Here is a 13,841-nt window from a genome sequence, read left to right as displayed (position 1 = left end):
GCCCTTATATAGTCTGAACAAAATATAGTCTGAACAAAATAAATGTTTTCCCTTTTTCCTGGGCATCTGAGGCTGACTGCATGTAGTATTTGCTGCTTTATACAGCGTGCTATTGGATTCAGACATGCCTCATTGTGTCACCGCCGCCTGTTTACATGTCGTGTACAGAACAACCACAGTGTCAGGTGTCAGGCCGTGTGTGTATTTGGGCTGCGCATGGACAGGCCCCTGTCTCAGGAGATTTACAGCTCTCTTTTGCATTATAAATGAGATGCACTGCTGACCCGGGATGTCCCATCAGCTAAATGAGATCTGCCTCTACAGACACTGTCCTGTCAGCTGTTGAATATAAGCAAATGATGGTTATTGAGTGTTTTGTTTGAGCATTAGTAAGTGCTTGTGATGATGAGCTACATTGTTGCTGACAGGTCGTGGTGACATGCGGGGCAACTGGCTGTTATGAAATGTGAGGGCGGCTCATGTAATATTAATGACTGTTTCAAATTTCATCTGTAGCACACGAAAGTCTGGACATGGTGTTGCTTAGGTAATTTTTATATATGTAAATAATAGTTAGATCAACAATCTTCAACCAGTAGGAGCTACCAGTAGCTCTCCAGCCCCTTCATTTGGTAAAGTATAAGGACAAACAAATTTTCTTAAAGTATGTTAAAATACATACAATAAAGGTATACAAAACATTCATAGAAGCATTAGTTGCTCTCTGACGGGCATGATGTGTTTAAAGTACTGTAACTCACCAATTAAAAAAGAAAATGCTGCCCTGTCATGTTTCTCTTTGTCTTATATTGAGTCACAGAATACAAAGCATGGAGTTTCAAAAGACCATTCCCCTATCAGAGGCAAAGTACCTTAAGGTATTGTAAGAAGAGTAGACTATCAAAACAGCAGCTGTCTGTTACGCTTTGAACACAGTGCCTGCACTGCCACCATCTGGCTACACCTCACTGTTTGTTTTAACTCTGCAGTTGAAGTAATGTTTACAAAAGCTTACAGCCTGCAACCATATGTTGTGACCCACTGTCATGTGACAGCCATATCACAGCATCTCAACAGAAATGTGATAAAACATGTCAATGACTCAGATTCTTATTAGTCACAATTATGGCCGTATGTCCGATGATTAGTCCAAAAAGCATCTTTTAATTTTTCACAAACTAGTGATTGCCGTGCGTGTTGTCAGTTATTACTCTTAAATGCAATTCTACCGTCAAAGGCATACAGTATCTACAATTAAGTGCACCACCAACATCTTTCCATCATACTGTAGCCCACCCTACATGCTAACGGGAAGTCGTAGCCTGGCAAAATCAGAAAGTCCAGTGCAACCCTGATACAATAAATAAATCAATAATAACTAATAATTCTTTACAGAATTAGCTAAATATAGAGCCATGTCAACAAAACAAAAATAATCAAATTATTAATCTTAATGCAGTTTTATCTTACTTTTGACCTACTTGACCTCAGACAACATAGACTTTGTACCTCATTACAACATTTTTTGCAATTCAATCTAGCTAACAAGACCTTGACACATGTACACAACATGTCCTCATAATGCATGCAGTGATTTGCTGTATGTGCTGCTGTTTAACAGCAGCATCAACCTTCCTCTCCTCAGAGTCTCCAAGGCAACATTCATTCACTTCTTTGCCCTTTATCCGCAGTACGTCACTGCATTTCAAACGCACTTATTTTATACATTAGCACAGAGATCTGATGCATGTGTTTGTGTAATGTACTGGTAATGCACATGTCATTTGTACAATAGAGCTTTTTAAACATGGATCGAGGCTTGTGTAGGCTGCTGAGGCATGTTTAATCCACCTTGATATTTGCAGCGATCCAAATTTACACTCGTTATTATTGGCAGGGAGGCTCTCTGGGGTTAGCGCAGAATCCACCATCCCTTTTTGCTATTTCAGAGTGCGAATGTAGTGTCTATTTTCACAGTTGCCATAGAAACCATTGTATTTGCGATATCAGTGATTGGTACAGCCAACAGAGCTATTTTTGGCATGAATCAACACCTGATATACACAATTAGAGACACACAGGTGGAACTATGAGTGAGTGCATACAGAGATGAGACTAAAGCAGCGCATCAGATCCCACACAGCTAACCTGAGATTTTGATTTCTGATATGTGTTAGTGTTGAATAAGCATCGAAAATGAGTCAGTAATTGAGAATACAATACCTGAAAATGTACTACTACTGCTGTGTTTAGTATGTACTGGGTCCACATGAAATCGTTGACCGTCGACAGTCATGCATCTGTATCGGGCCTCAGAAAGATTACCACAATCATTCGTAGAGTAAAGTATGAGCACACGTGTTTAAGGCAACTTCTGTCAGTGCAAAAGGAGTCAGGGGTCACTCATAGGGCCTGAGGAAGTTAGTTTTTAGCCCCTGCTTGTATATTGTTTCCCATAGCACTATTTCTTGCTGTATCTTGATGCCTGCTCACTGACCTTCCCATATACTTGCACACGCACTTGACAGGTTGTCTTTCAAGATAGATTTATGTTCCCTTTAAATTCTGTCTTCTTTAAATTAAAGACAGCATTTGCTTTCCCTTTTGATTTCTTACCGTATTATAAAAGCCCCAACATACATCACATGCATATTTACAACAACAGTAATATAAGAGTGAAATTGATGTTATGTTATGTTTATGTTATTAAGTTTAATATAATTTGGGCAGGCTGACATTTAATTAAATTGCACTCTGCCCTATCCAAAACAAATCCATAAATCCTTAAAATCTGGAACACCTCAATAAGACATACTGATAACAAATAGATGGACAATTATTAACTAGGGCCAATAAGAGGCAAAAGGACTATCCACTGCCCAAATGTGTGCCCTTAAAATACTGGCAGTCATTTATATGAGTTGTCCTCAACCTTTTGTAGTCACAACCCCATACTAAAGACTACTGCCCCATACGGCACATTTTCCATTCAAACTACGTAGAAAATATGCCTCAGAAGCAAAGGATAACATGTTACCTGGTGGGGAACTAGGACCCTGCGGAGGTGGCGGCGGGTGCTCCTCGCAGCCTCCTGCTTCTCCTCTGCAGTCACAGAGTGTGGAGGAAAGCAGAGGCTGAGCTGGTGTGTTTTTGCAAGCATTTTAGCATCAGCAGCACCGTCTCTTCAGTGAAAATGTCTGCCGCCTTTGTCATCATCTGGAGGGAGAATGCAAGTGGGACATCAAGGAGTGCCTACAGGAACACTATGTTTTCAAGTTACACTGATTGATGCCCACTGTGTGCCTCAGCAGTGAAAGCTACCAATTTTACATCTCCAGAGACCAAAGCAAGAGACAACAGCATCAGGGAATACTTTTGGATCAGGTACATGTTTTTCTCCATTTCCATTTATGTGTTGTTGATGTCAAAACCCTAAGTTCAGGCTGTGTGACAGAAAGCATGGGCCCAGCTTTTGACAGTGGGTGTAGCATAATAATTATTGATATATAAATAAGTAGGCGGTAGGTAGGTATGACTAAACCAGGCAGGAGGGTTAGAGGGAATTGGGAGTGCCTATGTTCAGAAAAAGCAGGTGATGGGAGAGGTTACTGCAAGCAGGCGACACAGACAACACAGCTTTGGTTAAAACTGGGATTGAACGATTTCAGAGCAGCATATAGCACAAGCATAAATCACTAGTCTAATCTTTTCTATGTCCTATTTCTCCTTATACTTACAGCCAATTGTTGTACTTGCCTCTTACCCTCAGGCAAATCCATCCAATACACGCACATAATGACAAGGCCAAGATATACAGCGCACATTGTATACATACTCAACTTAAATTTAAAGAGTGCATGTACAACATAAGAGCCATGAATCAAATCTGATAAAGTCACTGTGAGGGTTATGTTATCCGCAATAGGATCAAGAGTTTATTCTCCTTTCCTTCCAACAATCATAGGATGTTTGCTAGAAATGTAATAATGAGTACCTCTATCTGAATGCACTACGAGAAAGGATTTTTTCTTTGGGCCCGTAAAATGTGTTGGTTAGGACAGCACATATTGAAAGGGGATGAAGAACAGGGAAGGACAGTCAGCAAATTGTCAGAGCCAGGGCTCTGGGTCTCTGGGTCTCGGTCAACTTGGTCAATATGCTGCAGACTAGATGTAAACACAAGACCTTGCATGAAAGAACTCAATAGACCAACATTTATCCTGCGGTTGTGGCTGCCAAATGAAATAAATCTATAATATGTAATACACTAAGGTTTTGTGTGATGTGTCTGCTTCCTTTCTTTAGAGTGATGGATATGGATCACAGCACTCAGTCACTCACCTCTGGACTTCACACTGCCTCCTGACCTTGTTTTATGCCGCTGTTTTCTGTTGTTCTTCCTGACGCGGAAGGATGGGTGATGGGCCTGTGAGCTGTCCCGCCTGCTTGCCTCATCCCGCCCTTCAATGGAGTTGTTGTGGAACTCCTCCCAGTCCCCTCCGTGGTCCAACATGTCTGCCTCCGCTCTGGCTGAAGGCTGGGCTGTGTCCCAGGCTTTTGCTTTGGGGGCCATGCTGCTGATGGACTTGGTGGCGGTTGTGGGTAATGTAGCCGTCATGGCGGTCATTGCCAAGGCCCCACAGCTCCATAAGTTTGCCTTTGTCTTTCACTTGTGCTTGGTGGACCTGCTGGCAGCCCTGGTGCTCATGCCTTTGGGCATGCTCTCAAGCCGGGCCTTCTTCGGGGAGGCTCTGTGTCGGAGCTACCTCTTCCTCAGTGTGTGCCTGGTCAGCGCTGTCATACTGTCTATTTCTGTCATCAATGTGGAGCGTTACTACTACATCATACACCCAATGCGTTATGAAGTGAAGATGACGGTCGGCCTAGTGGCCTCAGTGCTGGTGGGCATCTGGGTAAAGGCTCTTGTTATGTCTGCGCTGCCACTCATTGCCTGGTTCCTACAGGGAGGAAGAGCTCCTCTGCTGGAAAGTGGAGGAGTGGGGGCAGGAGGAGGCAGTGCTGTCCCACCTGCCCAATCCCAGGGCCACAGGCGCTGCTCTCTACACTGGACTGGCGGAGGATCCAACCGCTTGGCCTTCATGGTTCTATTTACACTTGTTTACTTCCTGTGTCCACTTCTGGTCATTCTTGTTGTGTACTGCAATATGTTCAAAGTGGCTCGAGTCGCAGCAATGCATCATGGGCCTCTGCCGACCTGGATGGACACACCTCGTCGTCAGAGGTCTGAGTCCCTGAGCAGTCGCTCCACAATGGTCACCAGCTCTGGAACAGGCACAGGGACCGGCAGAGCCACCCCTCAGCGGCCTTTCGGAGGGGGGAAGGCAGCAGCAGTCCTGGCAGCTGTGGGGGGGCAATTTCTGTGCTGCTGGCTGCCATACTTCTCCTTCCATCTGTACTCAGCTCTGGCTTCCAGCCCCCCGGCTGCACTTGCCTCTCTGGAGGAGATTGTCACCTGGATAGGCTACTTCTGTTTTACATCCAACCCCTTCTTCTATGGCTGTCTCAACCGGCAGATCAGAGAAGAGCTGGGCAAGCACCTGCCCTGTCTTTTTCGGCGTGCAGGGGTAGAGATGGAGGAGAGACTGCCCAGTCGGGATGGGTCCATAGAGGAGAACTTCCTGCAGTTTCTTCAGGGCACAGGATGTAACACGGATCCTCAAAACTCTCACAGCACCTCGAGTCCTAAAGGAGAGGGCTGTGGTCCTGCGGCTCAGGCGCCGCTCCCAGAGCCTCCTCAGCCATTCCCTGTAGACTTCCGCATTCCTGGACAAATTGCAGAAGAGACCTCAGAGTTTATTGAGAGTGATCAAGTAAAGAACAATCATATATATACAGAAAACTGAGCTTTTAAAATAGAATCTGTATTTTTCAGAAGAAGTCTTCAGATAAAATGTTTCAAGTGTTGCTTTATAATGTTAATACTACCGAGCAGGTAGATTGTAGTTTAAACTAACTCTGAGATGCACTTTGCTACTAGGGACTTTAAAACATCAAGCGCAGACCATATAAAGCTTTTGTATGCATTTTAACAGTGAAACAGGGATTTACCATGTTTGTGTTGTTTTTCTGATGGCCTTTCATACATCACTCAGCTCTGTACAGGAAGTTACTACTCAGTGAATGTTAATATGTTTCAGATATGTGATTTTGTGACAGGAACAGGAAGTCAGTAAGTTTACATTAAAACGGTTGAAAACGTGACATTTGCTCTAATACAAAACAAAAATGAATGTGATTGCAGATATGTAGTGTAACAATTTCCCTGTGTTATTCCATGTGCAAAACAGTTATTGTATTTTACATTTCGGATTAATGTGGACGCTTTTGATGTAGTAAAAGTGAGTAGAAATTTCGCAATGAAATTAAAACATAAAAGCAATAATTATTAATTAAAATCAACATTTACCTGTTATAACCTACTGCATCTTTAGTTGGCTTGGACTCAATGGGACACCCATTGTCCCTTCTGCCAAATGCTATTTGACAATAGGTAAAACTGTTTACAGATCGTAAACAGTTTGAAATACTTACTCAAAGTGGACCTGGTTTACACCTTCAGGTCATTTTTTGAGTCGCTTTTCAGCCATTCTGCATTGTAATATCTGTTATACCAACACCAGTGTTCTATTCAGTACAATCCATTCCTATCATGCATTTTATTGTGCTTTTTGTGAATATTCAATCAATTCTGACTTTATGTGCCTCTAAAGAACATATTTTTGTTTTGTGAGTCATGACATAGTGGTTCACTACAAGTTGTCAGCAGGAACAGCTGTTGGTTTTGTATACTTTACTGTTCATTGTTTACTGTGCTTCTCCAGAGAGTGTTTAATCAGGGGCACTGCAATGATTCCAGCACATCATTTATAAAAACGATAGGCATCATTCAAGTGCAATGGACATGTTCTACAGAAAGGATTTTTTACCATGGAAACAGGGTTTTAAAGCTATTTTTATCAAACTGAGAATTTTGAATACAAAAACAACAATGATGTTGATATTTCTGATCATTCGTCTAAATATTATAAACTGTGACTATAATGCTTGTGTTAGGTTTTTCATTTGATTTATAAGCTGTGCCCTAAAGACAGAATGGCTTTCATTGTTCTTCGATGACATGGATGTGTGCACATTCAGGATATGGATTAAACTGAGTAAGTGGTGCGATGTAATAAAAAGGTTTCTTTGTTTGTAAGTACGCACACTGATGCTTCTCTGTCATAGTTAATTGTTGATGACAGGACGTTGCTCAGCCAAAGCCATACTGTTGTAGGCCTTTAGTGAAGAGTGCACCACAGGCCTCACACTTTAGAGATGGACCTCCATCAAACGCCCCCAGCTTCACTGACTTCTCTGCCATCCCCATGGCAATTATTACCTAGTGACATTTCTTTGTGTCATGGTGGGAGAGAGGAGGAGCCTGCAAAACAGCAAGACACCACGTCTCTCCTTTCTTAAAATACACTTTAGACTCATCTTTGTCTAATTATAGGTAAATGCTAAAATGTAACATGGAATGGGCAAGACAGTCTCATTTATGATTAAATGCTTCAATTACGATACAGGCTACATTAAGCATTCATGTCCTTTTTCAGATTTAAAAAAAAATGCAAACAGTGAAAAAGGAAGCTACTAAATTAATATGCTAGTTGTGGTTCAAACTCTTCACTAACTTTTCTAGCATATCGCCTATGTTAAATCTATATTATATTATATGGACAGTGTTTTTCCCACAAATGTCTGAGTTTACAATGTACTGAAGGAGGACTAAACAAAATTTCTTCCACTAAGTCAGGTATAGTGCCTTTAAGCAAAACAATTCGTCTACGTAGCTACAGTTTTTAACCCCTGGCATAAGTGTATGTAACTTTACTTTCACCATTTAATAAAACAATAAAATAAATAAAATAAAAAAGATGGCATGCAGAAAAAAAGTGTAGCTGAAAAAGAGGATCAGCTGCATAAATGTTTTTTTTATGTTCTTGTTCTATTAAAGTTAAGTCAGTAACATGGTCTAGATGTGAAGCAAAAGCATTAACCACTGTGCTACTGTGTTTACTGCCGAGATAAGCCTGCTTGGTATAGACTATTAGTTAACTTTGGCAACGTTAACTTATTACAACTACTGTGAAACAGTACTGTAATGCAGAGCCTTTGAGATATATTTTGTTTAGAGCAGGGGTCACCAACGTGGTGCCCGCGGGCACCCAGGGGCCCTTTGGGGCATGTCCAGTAGCCCTCAGGACTTTTTCTAAAGTGTAAAACACTTAATTTTCTTGAATCTAATTCTTAAAATTACAGTTATTTCGGTTCTTGTGACTCAGTATGAGTTTAAAATAAAGCTATTTTAATATAATATGGGGTCAATATCCTATAAGTGAACAGTGTGTTTAAGTCTTTAGGATTTGTTTTTAACTGGTAGCCCTCGAACAACTTAATGCTCTTAAAGTAGCCCTCAGCTGAAATAAGGTTGGTGACCCCTGGTTTAGAGGGTGGTGAGAGACGAAATTGCACCCTAAAAGGCTTTTTCTGTGCTTATTTCCTATTAATTTTGTATTGCCTGCAATGCACAAACTATCCACTAGAGGCTGCTGCAGCATTCACAGCACCCTTGGTTCCCACAACCTCGCTGTAATATTGAAGAAGTAGGTGTACCGTGTGTTAGCTTAAACTTTTATTTCAAAGATAATGTTATGCAGTGGTGAGTAGACTTGCATTAAAGGCCAGCTGGCTTATAATCAGTAACGTTCACTATCCAGCAGCTGCCATCACGGGTTTGCAAAAAAAATCAAATGCGGTACTTTTTTTCACCCCTTCTTCTCATTTTTATTCATATCTCTAGTCTACCTAGAAATATGAAGGTAGACTAGAAATATGAATACAATATTAATTGAGCTAAGTGTGTGTACCAATATAATACATACAAGTAAAACAGCGTTAGTGCAAATTTACCCCGTTTTTATTGAGTTGCTTCTCAAGGATCGTGGAGGCCTCGTGTTCGGCTGAAGCTCATCCAGACTGCGCTGAAAGTCGGGGGTGAGTTCACTTTACTGTCCCCATGTCCAACATGACCAACACAACCATGGATTTCATCTTTAATTTAAAATTAACCCAATCTGCGCTGAGAGTTGTTAACATAGTTAATCAAACGTTACCATAACCTGTTTATAAAAAGGACTTATTATATGTTAGTGAAAGATAACAAAATATATATAAATATAAAATATCTACACCTATGCGTCATATAAACTATTACAGCCAGAAAAATGGCTGCCATCCTTTTTTTGTCTTTGATTTTTAACGGTAATTGAAATTTTAAAAAAAAGGTGCAAAGCAACCAATTCGTCATTATACCACTAGGTGGAGATATTAACCAGATTTTAAGGTTTTGACTGGACATAAGCTATTCAACTACACACTTACAATGTAGGCTACTAAATTGTATCTATCGTGTTATGTTAAGAAAGAAAAAACATACAAAGAACCTTATGCACTGCATGTCAAAGTTATCTGAAAATGACCCATATATCACTGCTCCCTCTGGATGGCTAAGGCCTGGTCATCTGTTGCAGTCTCGCTCCGTCTATGCTCTTCTGCGTGCACTGTGGGTCTCCCTGATGTTTGCTGTAAAAAATATTGGTAGATCTTTCTTCAGCCAAAGCATACGTTTGGGTGTTTGTGCAAAACTGATCCTCTTCTTTGGCCCTTTCTGTCATTTGTGGCCCATCTGGACTCGGGTTGTTTACATATTCTTCATTACACATTCTTATGATATCTGGTGTGTCTAATGCTCTATTTTTAGTACAGTGGAAACTACTTTTGTCCTTCACGCACCTTGCTGCTCAGCTGGTGTGTAGTGGGTCTGTCATGCTGGTCACACTCTTCTGCCATGCTTCCCAGTGTAGCCGCTTTTCCTCACTCGCACTTCACAAGACCTGCACCCTGGTTGCTACGACGACTGAGGAAGCTGGCCCCCCACAGCGGAGAGAGAGACCAAGGGTTTCCTGTGAGCTTATCGTCATACTCCACACGCTCTGAACCGCTGGTGGATGGGAGGAGGGGCCAGCTGTGCATATGGGTCGCTCTGTCCCACCATCCAGCCATCCGGCACTGTTCTGGGTTGAGAGCTGCTCCTCTGTCCCTTAGCTGGACACTACCAAGAGCTCACTGGTTCTGCTCCAAAAGCCAAGAGACAGATACCAAGATGTCAAGCTCTACGAATGGACAAGCAAAGACAAAACCAAGCCCCCCTTTTCGCAAGAGGGCAAGCCTGCAGATCCCCACAAACTCTGGTAAGTAGCCTACAGGGTGCAGTGTGAACTCTAACATAGGCACTACTGAAAACGTGAATATAATATGGATAACATACTGCTTTGATGTGCTGTGTACTGCTCTCATTATTGCAATAATGCATGTAAGTCATTCATTATTTTCTTTTCATACAAAGCTATGCTCATTTCAGTTCATTGGTCAGCCAAGTTTAGAATTCGCTTCCATTTTAGGCTTGACAGATACTTGCAAATATTTATAAAAGGAGAGTGTGGAGGGAAGCATTGCCCTGAAGCCATGGTCTTCTGCTGTCACTGTGACTGCTTATCGTTTTGTTTAGGCAACAGAGAAGACTGATATAGTGTTATCTTCAACATGACCTCCCTCTGTTGGAGGATACCCTGCTAAAGTGACTTCACTTTGAAACGTCACTCCAGAAACTAACAATCTTCTTTTGGAAGGTTTGACTGTTTAAGTGTTTTTTTTCTTCTTCTATTTGTTACATAAAACAGTTATTGTGCGTATGTGAGATACACTTTCTGAAGCCAAACACAAACGGTAAATGGGGGTGAGTGATCATGACAAAATAATGTATAATATTTTTGGGTGTTCAACCTAATAATAGTCAAGGTATATTTTTTTCCAAACCATAAATACACAGTGTGCTTATAAATGAGTTAGTTTAGGTTACTTATACTTCATAGTGAATCTTTACTTCTTGGACCTTTCATTTAAACTCCGAGTTTTCTTTGGATTATTTAGAAACTGATTCACTAAAACTTCTTTTTAGTTGTGAAAAGACAATATGATGTGTTTAAATTAAAGCTAAAATGATAACAAACTAGCACTTTTTTTCCCACAGCTAAATATCTTTTAATTGATTTTGCAAATAGTATATAGTCTATGGTTCAAACACTAGTTTCCCCTTCTTTTTAAATGAAATAATTACCCAATGCTAAGTGCTTGCACACCCTCAGGAGTCCCTACAGCCCTGGTTGGAAAACACAGCGAAAGAACTGGCGATAGAGCGACACTGCAGAAGATGCTGGGCAGTAATTCTCACTGACAGACCACTGTTATTTGCTGAGGAAGCCTGTGAGTGCTGCTGCAGTAATAAATAAGTTAGAGCCTCTCCATCGATGCAGTCATCTAAGTCCTCTCAATTAGCCGCTTGACTGAGCCCCCTGCACTCCCAGTCACCATGCGGTCTCGTACTTTTCCTGACCAAACCAGTTTTGGTGCCTCAAAATGTTTTTTGCGTCCTGCTCCATTCTCAAATCATTAGCCGAACGCATGGGATTTTTTTTAACTGATCGAGTCGCTGTGAAGAAAATAAACAAAATATTAAAAGTACAAATTATTAAAGTATTAAAAATACAAATTATATATAAAAAAAAGTTTTACCTTTTTCGTGTGTGACTAGCTTTTTACTAGAAATAAGCCAGTCTTTCAAATGACATTTTGACATGGGTGCATCCAAGCTCCAAGAAATGATTATCTGATAAAGCCCTATCTTTGGTGAGAGGCTGGCCTGCTTTGATGAGTGTTATATTGATTGCTCAGTAAATTTTCTGCAGAAATAATTCAGTGCCAGTCATTCGATATATACAGGAATATGTATGCCTGTTTCCAGCCCCATGTCTTGGGCTGTGGCAGCTTGAAGAGAATATACCTGTCCCTAAAGGGGTGTTAATTTGTTCTTGAGGCATAGGTCACAGTTGTACATTCTAAATGGCAAACACAGCATTTATGCAGTATTTTTAATTTAACATAATCTTTTAATTGTTAAGACAGATACATTTGTCTTTTAGTAATGTGGTACATGAACATGCCCAAGATAGACCTTTTACAATAAACCATAACTTTAAAAAAAAGCTTTCCACGCAGTCCCAGTTAACTTCCATTTTCCATTTTATTCCGTTCAAGTCCGAATTCTTCTCCAAAAAAAACCCTTTTGTTACTGCCACATGGTTGGCTGTGTAGGCCTGTCGATTAAAAAGGCCCCAAGCCGATAATTGAAATCGACCATAGTTTTATTCACTATTCAATTTATTGCACAGCTCTAAAACTTTTGTTCATAATAGTTGTACACGGTGCAATGAGCAGTAGGCTTCCTCTGAGAAAACTATACGTACAACATTTGACACTGACTGGTGCCATACGCATTGTTTGATATGGATGACGTCCTGACTAACGTCGTTTTTTTTAAATGTACATAATGTTGAAATCAGACTGAACTGAAGTTTCTTACTTTTTCATCCATATTTTGCTGAGCACCCACGATGTTTTACGGTTTCCTCAGTCAACCATTATGCAATGTTGCAAGTGGCTTGTCTTGCTTCCCTCTATGTACATATGCACAGTGTAGGTGAACATGCATTTGTGCCCTATGGACTTCATTTTGCAGAGCCAGCAAACCCCTGTGCATGCCTCTCCACCCTCCTCCTCTATGTCCTGCGGAGCCGTGACACTTGTGACAGGCCAACACTGAAGTAACGCCCCCCTCTTCAGCTCCAGTGCGGCACCCGAGTACTCTGCTTTGGAGTTTCGTATGTTAACAAGTTAGGAATCTCAGCACAATCATTAGATAACTGTAAGAAACATCATACATAATGGCAAAGTTACGCAACATTACAAGAACATCCTCTTTCTCTATATGAACTACTACAATGACACAATTTAAAAAGATGAAGATAAAAGAAAGTCAAATAATTTTCAAATTATGTAAGATCTAATTTAGTTCATGTCCAGGAGGCTCGAGCATTAACATTTCAGACAAGACTGAAATATGAATGGCAAAACTAAAACAAGCACACACATGCATTTCCGAACATGTTCCTAGAGGTTCAAACTACTGTTCACCCTTAACAGGTTTTAACTGAGCCCCATGGAGACAGGATATTTTCATCTATGCATTGTACTGCTTTGAGAATATTTAAACATACATTTTTGTACTGCTTAAATATTAACTAAATATTGTTAACCCTTCGAATTGCGAGGTTGTTTTGATTGTGATTATTGGTGCTCTTTGATTGTGAACATTCTGCAAGTACATCAGAGTTACAACATCTTCTTATTTTTTGTCATTGTTATCATTGTTACGCCACACCACACCCTTCTACACCCTGCCATAAACGGTATCTCCGCTGCAGGTGCGCCCTTTTGCTTTAACACACATTCATGACACATTTATGACTGGAATATTCAGAGGTGGTTACTCTATCGTGTCTTCTGAGTAAATGTATTCATTTTAGGGCCGGGACTTTTTTCGCTGAATTACGATTAATTCATTACATAAGGTTTAGTGCGATTAAAAATATTAAACGAAATTTAATCACAATTTGACTGTTAAACTTGTTTATTCACACAGTTAAGCGCCGACATAAACCTATTTAAAAAGATAATTCCCCAAAAATGTTTGAAATGTTTACACAGGCCTCACATCTCCACTTCAGATGAGTTCAATGCAGAAAAAAAAAAAGAAGCATCTAAAATATACCTCTAAAAAATAAATACAACTTCTAAATAAATAAATTAATTAAATGTGATTA

General features: G+C 40.5%; 2 protein-coding genes across 3 annotated transcripts in view; both read left to right on the top strand.

Annotated features, from left to right (window-relative positions):
• Positions 1-3,087: 3,087 nt before the first annotated feature.
• LOC306980190 (G-protein coupled receptor 61-like) lies at positions 3,088-6,210 on the top strand. Its single transcript, XM_079579454.1, has 2 exons — positions 3,088-3,384; positions 4,306-6,210. Exon 2 carries the CDS (start codon positions 4,467-4,469, stop codon positions 5,862-5,864), a length of 1,398 nt encoding a protein of 465 aa, XP_079435580.1. The 5' UTR covers positions 3,088-3,384; positions 4,306-4,466; the 3' UTR covers positions 5,865-6,210.
• A 3,700-nt stretch (positions 6,211-9,910) lies between these two features.
• ampd2a (adenosine monophosphate deaminase 2a) overlaps positions 9,911-13,841 on the top strand; it is a gene marked incomplete at its 5' end in the record, with an annotated part of 30,281 nt that continues 26,350 nt past the window's right edge. The window contains one exon of one of the 2 annotated variants that reach the window (XM_079578606.1): positions 9,911-10,313. In XM_079578606.1, the coding sequence (XP_079434732.1) occupies positions 9,911-10,313 (403 nt within the window). The remainder of the gene's footprint in view (positions 10,314-13,841) is intronic. The other variant, XM_079578607.1, reaches the window with a different exon arrangement.

The sequence above is a fragment of the Gobius niger genome, assembly GCF_951799975.1.
Source record: "Gobius niger genome assembly, chromosome: 20".
NCBI lineage: Eukaryota > Metazoa > Chordata > Actinopteri > Gobiiformes > Gobiidae > Gobius > Gobius niger.
Note: the sequence above shows the minus strand (reverse complement) of the source record. Positions and strands in the feature narration are given on the sequence as shown.